This window comes from Nymphaea colorata, chromosome 6 (genome assembly GCF_008831285.2).
Source record: "Nymphaea colorata isolate Beijing-Zhang1983 chromosome 6, ASM883128v2, whole genome shotgun sequence".
NCBI classification, from domain to species: Eukaryota; Viridiplantae; Streptophyta; class Magnoliopsida; order Nymphaeales; family Nymphaeaceae; genus Nymphaea; species Nymphaea colorata.
Genome location: NC_045143.1, coordinates 306,650 through 325,912, shown reverse-complemented (window position 1 = coordinate 325,912; position 19,263 = coordinate 306,650). Strand labels below are relative to the sequence as shown.

Genomic DNA, 19,263 nt, shown 5'->3' with positions numbered 1-19,263 from the left:
TCGATTCATATCTTGCTTGGGTCGAGTCGAGCTATACAAGGTCAGCTTGAGATTGACTCCATAGACCAAGTTTACATGCAAGGTTCCGCTTGACTGGATCCCTTTCATTGGTTTTAAGCTTGGATTTTTTTTTTAAAAAAAAAAAAACATAAATTGAACAAGCTTACACTCGACTTTGTGTAACTCAAACTCAACTTATTCATACTCGAGTCGAGTTTCAGTTAAGCTCAAGCATAATACTCGACTTTATGTAACTCAAACTCAACTTATTCATACTCGAGTTTCAGTTAAGCTCAAGCATAATTGAGCTAGTTTGAGTCGAGTTCGAGTTGATACAACTCATTATACAAGTCTAAAACTTGAAATATCTTAATTCTTTAATAATAAAAAAAATTCTAACTTTGCCACTGCCCTATCTTTAAAGTATATTGTCTAGATACAATTCATTTGCAATATTAGCATGCATTCTTGGACATATGTTCGATGAAGAATTAGTCCAAATAAAAAAATTATGATCCAATTGCACCAAACCAGTTAACCAATATGAGCCCACAAAACTTTGACCATTACCCATAACTGAACTTTGACCTGATCGAAATTGGAACCCTCGTCGGGTCAATCTTTTAAATGTAATTAAGAGAACTAATACGCGGATTTCAATCATCTGCTTTCGTCCACCAAAGGGCCTTCCCGTTATTTCGTCAAACGTCAAGTGTGTTTCCATAAAATATCGAAGGAGGCGGTCTAAAATGCCGGTTTCTTGCATTGACTAGTCCGCCTTGATGACCCAGGTCTAGATGTCAGTTTACTAAAATACCCCCGGGTTCCCCTATAAGGGAATTTTTTAATCCTCTGATCCATAATTATAACAACCTGTCATCTGTTCTAGTATCTCTCGGACCTTAACCTATTGCAATTTGGATCTCACATCATATCAGGTCTTTTCGTTACATGAAACTTCACAAATTGTGGATCTTAAACCAAAGGTCAGGTTCTGGATCATTTGTTTCGTTAAAACTTTTACTTTGGGTATGAAGGTTTTGCTGCACCTGATCATGGATCTCAAATACGGATTTAGGTTCTTATTGTGAGCCTGGTTTATAAGAACTGCCATGACAAAGTACCTCACCCCAAAAAAAAAAAAAAAAAAAATAGATTCCAGAAACTTTGGAACGTGTACAATCTTGAAATTTCATACGCTGAGAAGAAGAAAGAATGGCCATCTTGACCAGACGGCCACAATCCTGTCCCTTCCTCTTCTGGTTGACTATGGAATCGAAGAATAGAAGATATGTGCCTATATATGTAGATGGATTTTTGTATACGCTTCACCATTCGCTTCATCACACGTAGAGACCAGAGAAGAAGAAGAAGAAGAAGAAGAAGAAGAAGAAGAGAAGAGATCGAGAAGAAGAAGAAGAAGAAAAGATGGTTCGCGGGATCCTGGAAGTGTTGTTGGTCGATGCAAAGGGTCTCCACAACACCGAATTTCTTGGTGACCATCATTTCCTTTTCTATCTTCTTTATGGTCTCTCTCTCTCTATCTCACGTAGAGGGACAGGGGACTTCACATGCATCTTTTACAGTATCATAAGAAATTAGGAAGAAGACAATCTTATTAGCTTGCAACTTTTCCCGTTTCATATTCACTGCATGTGAACTTCTTTTATCTAACCCTTTTTTGTTTTCGGGGATGATGGGATTCTCTCTCTTTTTGTTTTTCTTTCTTGGGGCTTCTGATTTGTACATTTGGATATTAAATGATTCATTAATTGGTTAATCAGCGAAGATGGATCCATACGTGGTGATTCAATGCCGGAACTATGAACGCAAGAGCAATATCGCCAAAGGTCTCTCTCTCTCTCTCCATAAATACATATATATGTATGTATGTATTTGTCTGCTGATAAAATTAGAAAACTGCAAGATATGGGGACTTGCCTTTGATCAGTTTGCTTTAATAAGCTAGCTTATGTGCGCCTGTCATATGCGTAGCACGCATGAACTCCTTATGGTCTTGAATTTAAACCTTGAAATTGATAATAAATATTTACACTTATCATTTTCTTCTTCTCTTCTTTTTTCTTCTTTTGCATTGTATTCGCAAATGTAACATAAAATTAAACATAATTTTCTGCTTATTTATTTGATTATTTTGATGACAAAAGATCAAGGAAGCAACCCTGTGTGGAACGAGAAAATCAGTTTCCCGGTGCAACTTCCGTGTGTAGATGATCAGCTCAAGCTCGTGCTAAGGATTTTAGACAAGGATACGTTCTCCAGTGATGATTTCGTCGGCGAAACTACGTAAGCTTTTATTTTTCCTTTCTGTTATATGATATATAAGCAACTAATTAGTCAATCTTTTACTCCTAATCTCAAAAGCTGATTGAATACTCAAAAAACATGAACTCATGTTCACTCCGATAAGGTGTTGTTTGAAGTTCTCAACATTGATCTAACCCCCAAAAGAACTAACTTATACAATATAACCGAGTTTTTTAAACTTGATAAGGTCCTTCTTTTGGCATTTGTTCAGGAACTTGCTACCTAAACAGACAAGTTCATGAGAATTTTTTGAGAAGTAGGGATAGAAGGTCAACTCGCCAACGCAAATTTGTTTCTAATTTCAAGCTGTCTGACACATAATGAGTTTAGGAACCTAGTTCCTGTTTTCCTGGATCCAACACGATTTCACTGCTGTAACCGGAAAACCTTCAGTTCGTTTTCTCGATACCTTGCAAATTTTGTTGTGCTCAAGAATTGCATGAACTAAATTGCCCATGTCAGGATACATTTGAAAGAGTTGATTACGGAGGGAGAAGAAAATGGAGTTGCTGAAATAAAGCCATGCTCATACGCTGTCGTTTTAGCAGACAGAACTTACTGTGGTAAAATTCAAATCGGTGTGAAGTTTACGCTAAAGGTATAACTACAGCTTAGCTGCAGTTTGATTTTTCGTTGTTATCATTGCTAGACTTTCAAAGGGCACCAAACCATCGTGGAAACATGGTGAAATACCCTCAGCGAGAGTCTCTGCTAGGAAATGCATCTCAAAGATCTATTTTTTGAGTTGGAAATTGGCATTCATCGGTAAAGAGTTCTATCAATTTTTTGGTCCTTGATTACCAACTGATGGAATTCATCACTAAAGAAATCGATGAGGTCTTTTAATTTCACATGTTTTAGATTTAAGACTTGAATAGTAAGTAAGAAGAACAACTATTACCAATTGACTGTCATTTTCTTTTAGTTGTTGCCCCTAATCTTTATCCTGTTCGCATTGCAGGAAGTATAGGCAGAAAGAGAGAATGGTTATGCGGACCAAGATGATGATTTTGGAGGATGGAAAGAGAGTTGTAGCCTTGTAGGTAGTTTTTGAAGCTGGAAAACATGTGAAGTATGGACCTTTGTAGTGTTCATTCAAGCTCTGTTGTACCTTGGCCTGTTTATAGATTGATTGAAAGCCTAACAGTTGGCACTCGTGCCTCTGTCTGCAAGTTATGTTTCTCTTTGTATTGTTGAACGATTTCATGTAATTTAGTTGAAAGTAAGTAATCCCCAAATTATGTTCCATTTTTATCAATCACTCTTTAAATTAGTGAGCAATTTTCTCAATGCAGAATCTACATAATAGATGCGGTTTTTAGCTAAAATGAACCGAGCTGCAGGTCGACTAGAGTTCAGATCCCACGTGACTAGAAATGTTGATGCATTACCTTTATTGCATGGGTTTTCAGTTCGAGCTCTAATTTTAGATCCTAATACAAAACCGAAACTGAAATGGCAGATTAAGACCGGGATCCGGTAGGACAAGAATAAGATCCTTAACAGGTCTGGATCAAAACCACATTTTCTTGACTCAGATCCATAAGTCCATATTGGGTCTGATAAAAGGAACCTGAACTTACAAAATATTCAAAGTAGATCCATTTATCCTTCTTGGATCTAATTGAGCTTTTCATAAAGTCCAATATTAGCACTTAAATGCCTCAGCAAATGCTGATGAATAGACTTTTGAGAAAATCAAACCAAAAAATCATCTCAACCTATGAAACATGAGGCACCTCCATCAGTCTGGCAGACACCTGCTGCATCCATATTCATGCTTAGGTGCTTCGTGCATGGTTCAAAATCACGCTTTGGATTAAAAAGTAACAAACGCAGTTACATGTTGTTCTATTTTCGCTGTGCACTAATTATATTTTTTAGAATACTAGTACTTAATTTTTAATCTAAATTTAAGATTCACAACCCTCGAATTTTGAGTGCATTTTCCATTTTTGTTTCTTTTAGTTTATTTTTAAAAAACTTTTATGATTATATGTAGTTACTTTACAGTTTACACTTGCACCACTATATTTTGGTCTGGAGTAAAATTAAGGCAGTTTAGTCAACTGCAAAATCCCACTATTGAAAGAGCATCTATACTGGATTCAATTCGTCTAGCAATCATAACATCTGCATCACCAAAATGAATAAACCTAGCAGCATCCCCAATTGAATCTGCATCAGTAGCATAAGCTATGACAGAAGCATCATTTGGACCCCGGATTGAAGTTTGTTCTACAGATTTTTTATACTACAACTTTACCAGGCCACTCTAGCTCAGAAACGTATGAGACCATCAGGAACTACAGAAAGTCACAACCCCTCACAGATTGAATTAAGTATCTGCAGTCCATATCTCATGCTCACATGACTTGTACCATATTAATCCATATGCGAGGGATGAAAAATGGATTACAAGTTGCGGCAGACAAAATAAGGCCCTACTTCAACAAGCTTTCAATCTATTTACTACTCAAGAATCATGCTAATATTCCAAATTCAACATAGCTAAACTTTTGGTTGTCGCACAACCCCCACTTGGCTACTTCCTTTCAGTTTCTAAACATCAATCACGGTTCATGATAATCGGATATGTTTTGTAATGTTTTAAAAATTAAGAGTTATCCTCTTGAGACTACAAAAATGATTTTAGTCATCAAAATTTCATACAGTTTGCCTTGTTTCAACTTGCTTTCCATATGTTAGTGTCGACTTTATATGTATATTCGTTTCATGAATATCATATAATGAAAACTGCATCATAGTATGCTTGCTACATGATAGGTTTCAACTGCATCACATTTAAAAGTGTCAAGTAACCAATTTGCATCTGTAAGAGCCTCATCAGCACACCAAAGTGCATAGGCTATGAACCTTGCGATGTGTCATTACTTCATTTTATGAGGCCTTCTTATGCATGGATTGAAAAAGAACCTGCTGCCATATTCCAAAAAGAAAAGCAATACAAATCAACTTTAAAGGAGCATAAGAAAATGATAAGGAAGATTTTTATGTTTATTAACTTAAAAACTAACTTTCCAAATTTCCACATTACATTCTAAGTCGCATCACTAAGCAAGAATGGCCAGATACCTGAGTAATTACTTGGGTACCATAACAACCAGGTAAAGCTTGGATGGTGCCTGGGCAAGACCTTATTCAAACTGTAAAACTTTTAGAATGCTTAAACTTAAAAAAGGACAGTCATTTTTCCCTGCATCTATTGGGGTAAGTGAGAAAACGTGTGCACATGCTAATAGCATAAAAACAATGAAGAAAAGAGCATGGAATGGATTGGATGCCATATCTGCCAGGCTGCAATGCATCTTCAAGTTATTAGATTTGTAGACAGATTATGTAATGAGAAGAGATTATGTAATGAGAAGAGGACAAAAAGAATAATATTGCTTGGAAAAAAACAGAGGTAAAACAACACCAAGATACATCATTTAAATGCAAGGAAATGAATAAGCAAAATAATCATTTCCATGGTGCTGTAAGTAGTAAGAGATACCACCAACATATGGTGCTGTAAGTAGTAAGAGATACCACCAACATGAATAAACTTGCCACCTACATATTCAGAGATTCCTTCCATTTCCCAAGAAATTTCAAATGTACCTCTTGCAAAGCAACTGCAACAGGAAAAATACACAGGAGAAATGATAAAATGCTCTGAATCCATTTCTTCACAAACTCTTGGTTGAGCTTCATTGGCTAGCAATTTTCCTCAGTATGAAAATACAATGCATACAAAATGTCGGACATATCCATACGTCACACAAGATACATGATTAATGGCTCATGTTGGCTTCCAATGAATCCTCAGCTTAAAAGATGTCCTTTTTCACACACTCGTAAATTGAACCATAGAAAGAAATGCTCCTAATCCCTTTGTTCACAAGTTTTCATGCAAGGAAAAGCTTAAAAATCTATCAAAAAGAACTGGAAATTCAAAAAATCCTGAAATTTTTTCACAAAACACCAAGAATCAAATCCAAATTCAATTTTATTGCACAAGGCATACATTGAAGAGAGAAAGAAGAAAGAGATAATTGTCATGGTGCTGGTGTCTTGAAGGCCTCATTAGGCTCTATATTGGCATACAACTTGGCATATAACTAATGCATTCAAGTGTTTGAGGACAGCGCTAGGCATACACCTTAGCAGCAAGGAAAGCTAAGCATTAACAGAGAAAAGAAAAAAAAGAAAAGAAATAGATGATTGAGATGGTGCAGATGCACATACCTTGACAGTCTCATCTGGCAACCATAAAGCAGTGTTTGAAGACAGAGCTAGACATAGTGACATAGGGAGAATACAAAGCATTTTGCCAACAACACCATTACCTGATCTTATATGTGTATGTGTGAATTGTGAAACACACAAATCTTGTTTACCAAGAAGAACAGAAGAAAATGAAATTTATGATGATCCCAAATATTATTGAAAAGGGGATTAGTTTTCCACCCACGGTTGGACCTAGGAGGTGTAAAACCATTTTCAGGGTTTTCTTGAAATGTTTATATATTCAAGACTTACCTAGATCCCATGTTGTAATATTTACTTTTTCAATGTCAATAGAGGGAAGCCCAGAAGTGCCTAGCAATTAACGTTGCTTCAATATTAAACAAGTGGAAATGCAAACTAGCTGAACAATATGTGGACATGATAGCAAAGAATACTCACCACCTGAAAGACCAGCACCCATATGCTGAAAAGAAGAGATTTTCTGGTTGGAAGGAGACAAAGAGAGATGAACATGGCAAGTAAGGAGAAGAAGCATAAATGCACATAAAAAAAAATGAGAAAATATTCCAACGAGAAGAAAAAAACAATTGAATATGATAAGAGAACAATACTCACCTGAAGAGGGAAATCAATACCATGGAGAAAGAGAGACAGAGAGAGAGAGAGAGGAAGAGAGAGGGGAGACCCAATTTTGAGAAGTTTTTAACCCTCTACTTAAACCATGTAGACCCTTCACAATCAAAAAATATGGAGATCAAACACAGAAAAGCCAAAGCCAAGCATGGCCTAAATGTAATTCCAAACTGAACCAAACTCCACTAATTTCAGTCTGCCAAACTCCACTAATTTCAGTCTGCCATAAGAGAAGTTAACAAGAAGAAGAGAAATCAACCAAAAACAAAAAGAAAAAGGTTCTATCCTGCACCTCCTCCCCGGCAAACTAATTGGCCATCTCTCTTCCACTTCCCTAAAACCTCCAAAGAAAGCATTTTTGCTTGAAGTAGAAAATACATGGTTGCTTCTCATCAAGGACCCCTTCAAGCATCATAGTGTTGTCATTGATTTAAATAAAGGTTATGATTTAATACTCTAATAAGAACAAATAGCCTTAGGTTTGACAGCAGGGATTAATTGTGGGAAAAATAGTTCGATGCAAAGGGGGATGAATTTTGTTTGAAAACTTTGCTTACACTTTTTCATGAGCAAAAGGTGAGCAATATATCAATAGGATCACAACTTTATTTGCCAGAATCTCTAAGAATTTCAACTTGAGCTTTGTGAGTGCAAGTGTTTGTTCTCTTTTACCAAAAATATTTCATGAGTATTAAGATGTACCTCATGGCAATGCTATCAAGCTTCTTGAATGGAACTCTTTACATCTCTAGGATATGAACATAGAGGAGTAATTCTCATCCTCATAGAAAAGCACAACAAAAGAGTAAACATTGACTTGGAATCTCGCATGTACAAAAGATTGTTGCAATTGATACTTGAGATTTTGACCCCCATAATTTTACAATTCCTGACAGGTATCATTTTTTTTTCTTTTCTTCTTCTTTTTTTTAGCACTTCTGAGGTTTGCTTGGAGGAAAGACCATTCCATCACCTTCAGCTTAGTGACAGTACAGAAATTCCCCCCCTCTTGGTGCCTTTCTTTTTTGTTTTTTAAGCACTTTTGAGGTTTGCTTGGAAAAAGCTCATTCCATCACCTTCAACTTAGTGACAGTAGAGAAATTCCCTCGCGAGAAAACCCATTCCGTCACCTTCAGCTCAGTGACAGTACAGAAATCCTCCCTCTTGGTGCTCTCATATATATATATATATATATATATATATATATATATATATATATATATTTATAAGCACTTTGGTGGTTTGCTTGAAAAAATCTCATTCCATCACCTTCAACTTAGTGACAGTAGAGAAATTCCCTCGCGAGAAAGCCCATTCCATCACCTTCATCTCAGTGACAGTACAGAATTCCTCCCCCACGGTGCCCCCCTATATTTTTTTTTATAAGCACTTTTGAGGTTTGCTTAGAGGAAACTCATTCCATCTCCTTCAGCTCAATGACAGTAGAGAAATCCCCCAAGCCCCCTGCTCTAGGTGCTCTTGTTTTTTTGATATCCTGTCAGAATCTTATAGAATATGAGGGTTTCTTCTCATAGTATTTCCTTGTTGAACCCTTGCAAATGCCTGATTGTCAAAGTCAATGTAATATCCTTTGCCAAGCTTTCTCAACTTCATCGAACTTCACCTCATTGCTCATATCGAAGGTCATCCAAAATTCCATACAACCAACTGATAGCAACAACTTGAAATTTCTCCCCTTTCTCAAGGAAATATCAAGGGTAAATAAAGATATATCTTGATGTAGACATGGCACAGTGATGAAGCCCGAATAGAATTCTTAGAGATTACAAACAAAAGAAAAGCTCTCGACCATAGATTGGTATACTGCTCAACAGATTATCTCAGCTCATGAAATTAGAACTTTACAAAATCAAGATTTCGATGACAACAAAGAAACAAATTTGAGAAACCTTATTGGGAAGTGGGTTCCAAAATATTGAAACCGACCAATTTGAGAAAATTCACTCATTAGTCGGACTTGAACTTATATAATATATTAAAACTTTCTCAAGGCGAGCTACATCGACGCAGAAACTCTTCGCCTCAAGGTAGAGGGTTTTTCTGAAAAATCGTCCACCCCAAAGAGAAAGTTTCAAAGAAACTCTCTCAAGCCTCAAACCCTCTGCCTCGAAGGCAGAGGATTTGTAGAGGAAACCTTTTGCCATGAGGCAAGGGTTTTCTCTGAACTCTGAGACCCTCCGCTTGAGAGTGTTTCAGAGGAAACCCTCTGCCTCGAGGCAAAGGGCTTCCTCTGGTTTCAGAAACCCTCGAAAGAGGGTGTCTAGCATTGAGAGAGAGAGAGAGAGAGAGAGAGAGAGAGAGACATACCTCTTACCATGGTTTCGTGAGTGGTTGTCGGAGATCCGCTCCGGGGACGCTCCGGTGCATCGCTGGTTGCTGGTGCCACCCAAGACAGCTGCACCTCCCGCAGAATCGAGAGATGAGAGAGACCTTGAAAGATCGAGAGACGAGAGGGAAATTGACGTTGAAAATGAGGAAAGAAAACGAGGAAAGTATTGCTCAAAACAAAGAACCGTTGCGATAACCTTGTTTTTTCGTTTCCAATTTTATCTCTTAACATTTAATGGGAAAGGCTATAAAAGGGAAGTAAAGGCTTCCCTTGCATAAAACATTATCGAGAGTTTGAGAACTTTATGCACTCTTTTCATATGTTCTTTCACTGAATTTAATAGTCAAAATTAATGAATATGGATATAACTTCAAAAGCAAATTAAGGAGAATGTTCATGTTAGAATCCAGTTGGTTTATTATACATAAAGGAACTGAATCTGAATCTCAGTTAAATCAAAATATGTATCTTTTCTTGCTCTCGCTTTTAAAGATTGATCGGAGAACTCGGATCAAACTCCTTCATCATAGTCTGATCTGAGTCCCGATTACCAATTTTGGTAAGAGCCTGACCGGTGTACACAATTACTATTTATTTATCCACCGGCTGCCTTTTCTTAATATCTTTAAATGATGTTTTATTCATGAAAGTTGATTATTTTTCTCCCAAATTTTAAAAACAATGATGGTTTTTAAAACATTAAATTTTAATTAAATAAAAAAATATAAATGGGATCTCTATGTCTAGAAATATGAGCTTGTCTTACCAATATATGAAGAACAAGGTCGTTGACTTGAAAATCAAATCCATATGTGCAACTAGCTAGTTTTTATAAAATGACACTTGCAATAATATATGAGGAAGATTTTACATTTTATTTGTTCAAGTATCCTTGATCATGAAAATGTCTTTGCCTCCCTCTTGACGGAGTAACTCAAGTACCGAAAACAATCCATATGGAAGATACTACCAACTCAGTTGCCACCATCTTATGACTCAGGTCTCTCTCTTTCTTTTGTGATTAACGCTGTACCTTTGTCCTTTTTTTTTTTTTTACATATATAGATATATTTTTGTTTTGCTTACTTTTTTCTCAGCAGCATGGTATTACCTAATGCTGGATGAAATCGGTGAGCGTTGGATTTATTGAACATTGTCTGCTGAATCAAATCGTGGAACTTACAAATGTTGGATAAAATCACATAATTTAGTGAATTTATTGAACTTGGTTACCGCTGGATGAAACAAGTGCTCTCATAAGAATATTGTTTAAATTAAAGAAAGTAATGTTTTCCCTTCATCTACAATACTTGCAAGGTATTAAATATTACATAATCTTTGATACAAAATTGTTAATGACAGCTAAATTTTTTTTGTTTGCACAACAAATGGCAAAAGATATACACTCGATCATTCTGATGGTCGGCAGTCTTCATACATCGATCGGCAGTTCAACCTAATAGGTAGTAGGCAGCCGATCACTAGCTCAAGAGACATGGTCATCGCCGTCCTACTCCGTGAAACACCACGCCCATTGCGCTTGAGATGGGTACCCCCTTTCCTGCGGCGCAACTGTTTTCATCTAAAGATTTTCCCATCTATATTTACGACCCGGCTTGTTTTCGTTTAGGTTTTCCTGTCTGAGATGAGATGCAGGTTTCGCTATATAATATGGTAAAGTTTCGATTTTACAAATTAAGAGATCGCATGCGAATCTATGCAAACCGGCATATTAGTGACATTTGATTTATCCCGGGTACATGCTGCATTGTTGTCTTAAAAAACCAAGCCTCAAGCCTTAACTATTTGGACTAGATTTAAGTAGATTTTTCCTTGGGTATCTGACTCTGATATCTCTATCTCTCTTTACCAAATTAGCTTCATTTCAAATAGCTTACGATTTCATGTTTTTATCTAAATGCGGTTAAATCAGTTGAACTTCTAATCCGTGTAAATGCAAAAAATTTAATTTCAAACACAACAGTTATCGTCACATCAGCCATATTGCAATCTAGACGCCAACACTAGATTCATAATGTCTTCTGCTGGCAATAGAACCATCTATATAGATATATAATATATTATAACAAGGAAATATGTTAATCTTCAAAAGTGCAAAAAGGAAAGAAAAGGCAATGGTGAAAAATACTCACTTCATGTTTCAACTGCATCATGGCATTGCACATGGCAAACCCTTCATGATTACTTCATTTTTCTGCATTTTTTTGTTCCCTTGCAGATCAAACGAAAGGAACCACATTGAGACGCTCAAACAGATACCGGCATCAAGCTCTTTATAACAAGTTTCATTCCAACAATAAAAAAGGGATACAAATATGCAGTTTACGATGTCTATCACCTGCACCTGGTGAAAAAGATCAATGGAAAGCTTCCATTGGCCTCAATTTGTAAGGTAAACAGAAGGGCAAAAACAAGCTCTTTGATGCCCGTTAGAATACCATCTTTGCCTTACTACATGTTTTAGTGCCTTTGATGTCATACCCATGTGTCTTCTTCTCCCTCGAACGAGTAACAGGGCACATACAACCATGAATACACCTGCAATGGAGATTGGGATGATCACAATTCTCCCCAAACTTTTCTACCTTAACCTACATGATATGAAAGTTGATTATTTTTCTCCCGAGTTTAAAAAACAAGATGGTTTTTAAAACATTAAACTCGAACTAAAGAAAAAAGTATAAATGGGATCTCTATCTTTAGAAACGTGGTCTTGTCCTACCAATATACGAATAACTTAAAATTCAAGGTTGTTGACTTGGAAATCATATCCATATATGCAACTAGCTAGTTTAATAAAATCACAATTGCAATATATGACGAACATTTTACATTTTATTTATTTATGAATCCTTAAGCATGGAAATGCCTTTGATCTACCAAAAAAAAAAAAAAAAGGTCGAGGAACATGGATTTATGTCTAAAATATTTAGAAAAAAGACAAAAGTATGAGTCATGAAGTTATCCAGCGTCCATAAAGTCTATAGAAATCATTAAGTGCATGTATATGTCCCTTTAGTCCCTATAGAAATCGATAGTAGTTTGATAGGAAACATATTTTAGTCTCATCTCCCTCAATCTAAATGTGGTTTTAAATTATAAACGGCAAAAAATAAATAGTAAAACTGACCAACATTCCCAAAACCGATTTGAATTAAAGTTTCTTGGCTTAAATAAAAATTCAAAAACACGTTAGCATGTCAGCACTATGTCTAACATATTTTTTTTAAAAAGATGTACCCCCTTATTTCACAACAAAATTATAAGCCATGAAGTTATTCAACGTTGATAAAGTCTATAGAAATCGGTAACTGCATGTACATGTCCGTATAGTCCCCATTTCAAAGACTAGTTAGATTAAATGAACAGACAAAAATGGATTTGGAGCTCACATGTGGTTGCTGTTTTTGTGGGGGGACCTATAGCGGTGACAATTATAATCGGTATAGATCTATACTGGTGATAAAGGTAACCGCTACATGTTTGTAGCAGTGATTTTTGTCGCCGCTAGAGCGCCCTTATACCGGTGATAGTGGAGCCACCGCTATAGATCTATAGCAGTGCTTTTCACCACCGGTATATCTTAATAAAACCAAAAACAGAAAACGCTAGGCCTACACCCAAATATTATTTGAAGCGCACAACCCGCGTGCCTTCTTATGACTCAGCTCTCTCTCTCTCTCGAGCTCTCTCTGTTTTGTGGTAACGCTTGGGTATATTTTTATCATAGAGTTATATTGTTGTTTTGTTTATTACTTTTTTTCTCAGCAGCATGGTATAATTATCTCATGTTGGATGAAATCGGTGACCGTTGGATTTATTGAACACTGTCTGTTGAATTCAAACGTGGAATTTAATAAATGTTTGGTAGAATTGTAGAATTTAGTGATTTATTGAACTTGTAACCACTGCATGAAATAGGTCCTCTTAAGTATATTGTTTAAATTACAGAAAGTAATGTTTTTTCTTTCTTAACATTACATAACCTTTGATATAGAATTGTTAATAACAGCTAATTTATTTTTGTCTGCATAACAGCTGGCAAAACATGTCATCGTCCATTCTTAATTTTGACGTGAGAAAAAAAAAATGCAATTTTCATGTTGCTTTTTTATTTTTGACATGACCTTTGTGGATATTATATATTAGACCATTTTTGCCCTAAAACGTATGCTTCGCTATGCGTCGCTTACTTGCTAAAATATATAATATATTTTACCTATGCCTCACCAGATTCGCGAGCTTAGCTTCGTCTTGTTGCTTACTACTGGCTAAAATTTAAAGATACAGCCAGACCAATGAAATTAGGCAACTGTTCGAAAAAAACTCTACGTGCACGAAGTGCATCCTGAGAAGATTATGACAAATAACTCAAATCCAAGCAATCAATTAATACTAAAATAACATTTAAATATTTACCTCAAGAAGAGACAACAAAAGGCTCCACATAATCAGGCTTTCCTCTCCTTTTTCTTTGGCTGACAAGACAAGGGTTAGGCAGAACCCTTCCAGATTATAGCAACAGAGTAGCACCCTGAAGTATTTTTATAAGAATTGGTCCAAATCAGAATGAATTGGCGAATCAGATGCAAGGGTTAAGTCCAAGGGTTTAAAAAAATCTATCAATTTTTGGCTGAATGGCCTGACTTGGGAGTGAACCAGCCAATCCAAAAAGAATCACCCATCATATAGCCCAACTCCATAGATGTACTTATTAATCACAATATTTGAAAAATTTTACAAAAACATTGATAATCCATTTTTACTTTAGTAAAATTTCCTAAAATTTTAGCAATTAAAAGTTGGCTTATCATTAACTTCAATATGATTACACAGTAAGAGGGAGACGATGAGGGCTGCTGAAGTTGTATGTATAACCTTTGATATTGATTGCTAGTAGACATTGTGAAAGATAATCACAAAGCTGTAAGGAAGATTCCAATGGGTCCTCCGCAGTGCTGAATTTCTTTTGCTTTGTGCACATCTACATTCCAAAAAAAAAAAAGCACAAACAAAATCCTTGTAGTTTTTTTGCGGAAAAAGGAAAAGAAATGAGAAAGGAAAAGCACAAGCTCAGAGATAAAGACGCTAAAAGCCAAAATCTCAACCATTGGCTAAAAAACTTTCTATTTGAAACACAAAAAGAAAGGCAAACCTGTTAATCCAACTTGATAGCAACCGAAACAAAAAATTCTCCGACATGTTCAAATCGCTTCACGTATGACTATTAATTTCATATGTTGAAATAATTGATATGTTCAAACTTCAAATAGGACAACTGATACAATGAAAATAGATTTCTTTAAATTGTTCATGATTTCATATTAATGTTTTGAATTTTTTACTGCATTTATTTTCCTATTTTTATTTAAATAACATTTTTAAATTTAAAACACATTCTTTAATTAACTAAATTCATAAACAATTCTAACTCAATTCAACTGATTCATTGAATCAATAGCCTATCCAATTCAATTAATCTACGAATTGAGCTCTGGACCCTCTTAAGCTGGCAGCTCTTACATTCAAAACCCTAGCCAAATGGATGAGCTCTTGAGATGCATCTCCCCTAGCACTTGCTGTATGTGATGTTCATCATTCTACTAAATAAAGTAAATAAGCAATTTGACATGCAACTCTCCATGCACTTGTGCTTTGGGGTGTTCATCATTTTACTAAATAATGTAAATCAGCCATTATTTTGCTTATTTAAGCATAGCAAATCAGCGATCAGGAGAAGTTGTGAATTTGGACAAACATCAGGCAACAATTAAGCTTCATCTAACAGGGTATCAACTAGAAAATTTTCCAATAAATATTTTAACTCACCTCTAGAACCATGAGACCCCAACCTTCAACTATCCTATATGACCAATCAGAGGAAAAAGTATGAGGTTTAACTCCGACAAAAGGCAGGAAAGGATACCAAATTTCAAGAAGTTACAAGAGATGGCTTACACAAATCCGTCTCAACCGCTATCAAAAGGTCGTGATGCCTCTTGTGGAAGCATGTTAAACTTTGTTGGCAATGCTCTTCATCTGCAATTGAGAATCCATTAACACAGCACCCAAATCATCCACTAAAGGTGATAAAATGTAACAAAACAAGATTAATAGTCAAGGAACAGAACAAAAGTATGACGAACCACAAACACTGATATTTTTCACGATGCTCAGAAAATTTTGCCATTTTTTACCAACAAAATGGTTTTCAAACAATAATAACAGGTGAGAGCCAATTGATATTTTGCAATCTTTTCCAAACCAAAAAAGTGTGTTATATGAATTTTGAGTCCATTTTTGTTTCTTTTAGTTTATTTTTAAAAAACTTTTATGATTATATGTAGTTACTTTACAGTTTACACTTGCACCACTATATTTTGGTCGGGAGTAAAATTAAGGCAGTTTAGTCACCTGCAAAATCCCACTATTGAAAGAGCATCTATACTGGACTCAATTCGTCTAGCAATCATAACATCTGCATCACCAAAATGAATAAACCTAGCAGCATCCCCAATTGAATCTGCATCAGTAGCATAAGCTATGACAGAAGCATGATTTGGACCCCGGATTGAAGTTTGTTCTACAGATTTTATACTACAACAAGTAACTACAGAAACGTATGAGACCATCAGGAACTACAAAAATTCACAATCCCTCACAGATTGATTTAAGTACCTGCAGTCCATATTTCATGCCCACGTGTCTTGTACCATATTAATCAATATCCGAGGGATGAAAAATGGAGTAAGCCGACGAAGGCGCTATCAAGAAGGTGAAACAAAAAAGAGATCAGGTACAACCTCACAGAGAAAATGAATCAGTCTGCACGAATCCACAAACTACAACATGGAGATAAGAGTAAAATTCATATATGAAAGCAGGATGAAAAATCAAGATTTCAGCAGATCATTTAATCTGAACAAACCTTTTCACAGATCAACTTTGCTGCGTCAAGAGTCCCACTGATGCTTCCAATAACCCCACCTATTGAAACGCCCTAGATTATCAAATTTTTGAGCCAAATAACGCCAAGCTAGTCAAGAAATTTAGATTTCCAATAGTTGAGATTATTTCATTACCGCCTTTGTTTTTCTTTCTGCTCCTCTGGTAACCAATTTACATCTTTCAGAGCCTCAGCGGCACACCAAATTGCATAGGCTATGAACCTTGCGATGGATCTCTGGTCCAGCGAAGGAAAACGAAATGAGGGGAAGCGGCAAAATTTGTGTGCAAGTGGTGACCACACAAGGAGACTCTCTGTATGCCAACACACACACTCTCTCTCTTTCTCTCTTTGTTGTCTCTTTTATAATTAACCAAGCAATTGCTCAAATCTGAAGAACCCTAATCTATCCGCTTGTAAAGAAAAAAATGGGAGAGAGAGAAAGTTTACCCTGGAATGGATCCACGTTTATTCATCGATTTCACCGTCTGCGGAACCAGGAACGATAGCGGCAACCTTGGACGTCAACTGTTGGAACATCTGAGAAGTGAGCAAGGGTGTCTTGATCGAAACCGTCCATCTTGGAAATCCTCCGGTGACAGACGCCGCATTGCCCGTTGATCAACCATTTCACCTATATGCCGCATTCCCCGTTGATCAACCGTTTCCATGAGATCTCAAACCGGCAGAGAATCCGAATTACAAGCCTAGCCCTTTCCCCACACCGTCAACAATTAAAAAAGCATACACACACACACACACACACACACAGAGAGAGAGAGAGATTACCGGTAACGACGACACGCTGCTGGGCAGAGAGGCATCGAAGCATTGTCGAAAGGGCAGACGACTATCTGGCGGTCGATTATCATTGCAGGCAGCGTACTTCACTCGATCGAACCCCTAGACCACCTGCTGCAGCACACTGCACTGCGCTCCTCTTTGCAGATACACAAGGCGGGCGGCCAGGCGGGCGAAATGTTCTTTACCGGTAACGACGACACGCTGCTGGGCAGAGAGGCGTCGCCAGCTTACGAACACATTTTCGCCGATATTTTAAAAGGCACGAAATCGAGAAAAGTTTAAAAAAGGGATTTAACGTTAGGTTACAAAAATGTTTTTGGAGATTAATCAACGTAATTGAACATTGTACATGAAATTTAATTTAAATAGGAAAATGAAGTCTTAATAATATACCAACTCGATTGTCTTGTTTCTGGACAAATGTAATATTTATAAGTTCTAAACAAATTCACTCAAACTTAAATGAGTTGAGCTCACAGGGCTCGCTCGATTCACGTGTAAACTAGTTATGGTTTTTAATTTGAAGTTGGTTGGTTTAATAAATGAGTCTAGCTTTGTTTGGACACCTACATTATCCCGATCTTCTTTGTTGTATACGTCACTAGCCTAGCACATTGACAAAAAGTAGACATCCTCCTATATCAGAAATAATAAAAGCAAACATGGGTTTTTCGATATTTGCATGCCACTTGACTAATTTTTAATAATCTTGCTACATGTTTAATACATTTGAGTTAGTTATTTCTGAATTAGCAAGTTGAATTTTTCAATTTCTGGAAAGTTACCCAAGATAAACGTAGGTATACTACCAATTGTTGTTGCAAGATATTTTCTATGCCAAGGCGAACTCAGGTGTGGCCTAAGGGCATTTGGCTACATGGAGCCCAAAAACTTCTTATTTCTATATTCATATTTACGAACAATTTTTCTCATTTACATCTTGGCAACCCTTAAAATTTTAAAATTTTACATCTTGACATGACCTTTGTGGATATTAATGGCTCATGTTGGCTTCCTCGAACTTAAAAAAGGTCCTTCTTCATGCACTCTTACATTGAAGCATAGAAAGAAATGATAAAATGCTCCTAATCCCTTTCTTCACTACTTTTCATCTTTGGTTGAGCATCACTAGCAAAAAATTTTTCTCACTACCAAAATAAAATAAAAACTATAAAATTTGACAAAACACTCAGAGAAAGTAGAATTGAAAAAATCTCTTTAATAGATAGAATTAAAAAAACGAGAATTGAGCTTGGTTTTCAGAATTTTGGTTGGTGACAAACAAAAACAGGGAATAGCTTAAAATGTATAAAAAATAACTGGAAGTTCAAAAAATCCTGAAATTTTGTTGGCTAATTTTCACACAACACCAATAATCGAATCCAAATTCAATTTTATCGCACAAGGCATACATTGAAGAAAGAAAGAAGAAAGTATTATTGTAATGGTGCTGGTAAAAGCGTTTGAGGACAGCGCTAGGCATACACCTTGGCAGCAAGGAAAGCTAAGCATGAACATAGAAAACAAAAGAAAGAGATGATTGTGATGGTGCAGCATCTTGAAGGTCTCATCTGGGCAATATAAAGCAGTGTTTGAAGACATAGCTGTTTGAAGACAGACAAAGCTAGGCATACACCTTGGCAGCATATTTCTTATAAAGCATTTTGCCAACTAGAACACTAACTAGTACGTGATCTTTTATGTGTATGTGTGAATTGTGAAACACACAAATCTTGTCTACCAAGAAGAACAGAACAAAATGAAATTTATGATGATCCGAAACAACATTGAGAAGGGGACTAGGTTTCCACCCATGGTCTAATTTTTCTTTTAATTTTGAGAATTTGTGTGGATTATTGTGTGTGTGTATATATATATAATGTATACATTTATATATATATCCTATCTCCTACCCCATACCCAAATT

The 19,263-nt window shown here is 36.2% G+C and overlaps 1 protein-coding gene and 1 long non-coding RNA gene across 2 annotated transcripts; one reads left to right on the top strand and one right to left on the bottom strand.

The window, feature by feature from the left end:
• The first annotated feature begins 1,350 nt into the window (after window positions 1-1,350).
• On the top strand, window positions 1,351-3,552 carry LOC116256692 (elicitor-responsive protein 1-like). The gene is made up of 5 exons (XM_031633105.2): window positions 1,351-1,495; window positions 1,785-1,850; window positions 2,169-2,307; window positions 2,791-2,926; window positions 3,290-3,552. Exons 1-5 carry the CDS (start codon window positions 1,429-1,431, stop codon window positions 3,296-3,298), a joined length of 417 nt encoding a protein of 138 aa, XP_031488965.1. The 5' UTR covers window positions 1,351-1,428; the 3' UTR covers window positions 3,299-3,552.
• A 10,346-nt stretch (window positions 3,553-13,898) lies between these two features.
• Window positions 13,899-17,510, bottom strand: LOC116256888 (uncharacterized). Its single transcript, XR_004173245.2, has 9 exons — window positions 17,322-17,510; window positions 16,983-17,166; window positions 16,669-16,769; window positions 16,515-16,573; window positions 16,265-16,350; window positions 15,545-15,625; window positions 15,416-15,449; window positions 14,465-14,570; window positions 13,899-14,120 (listed from the first exon to the last, which is right to left on the bottom strand). It is a non-coding gene; the product is annotated as an uncharacterized LOC116256888 (long non-coding RNA).
• Between the last annotated feature and the right edge of the window lie 1,753 nt (window positions 17,511-19,263).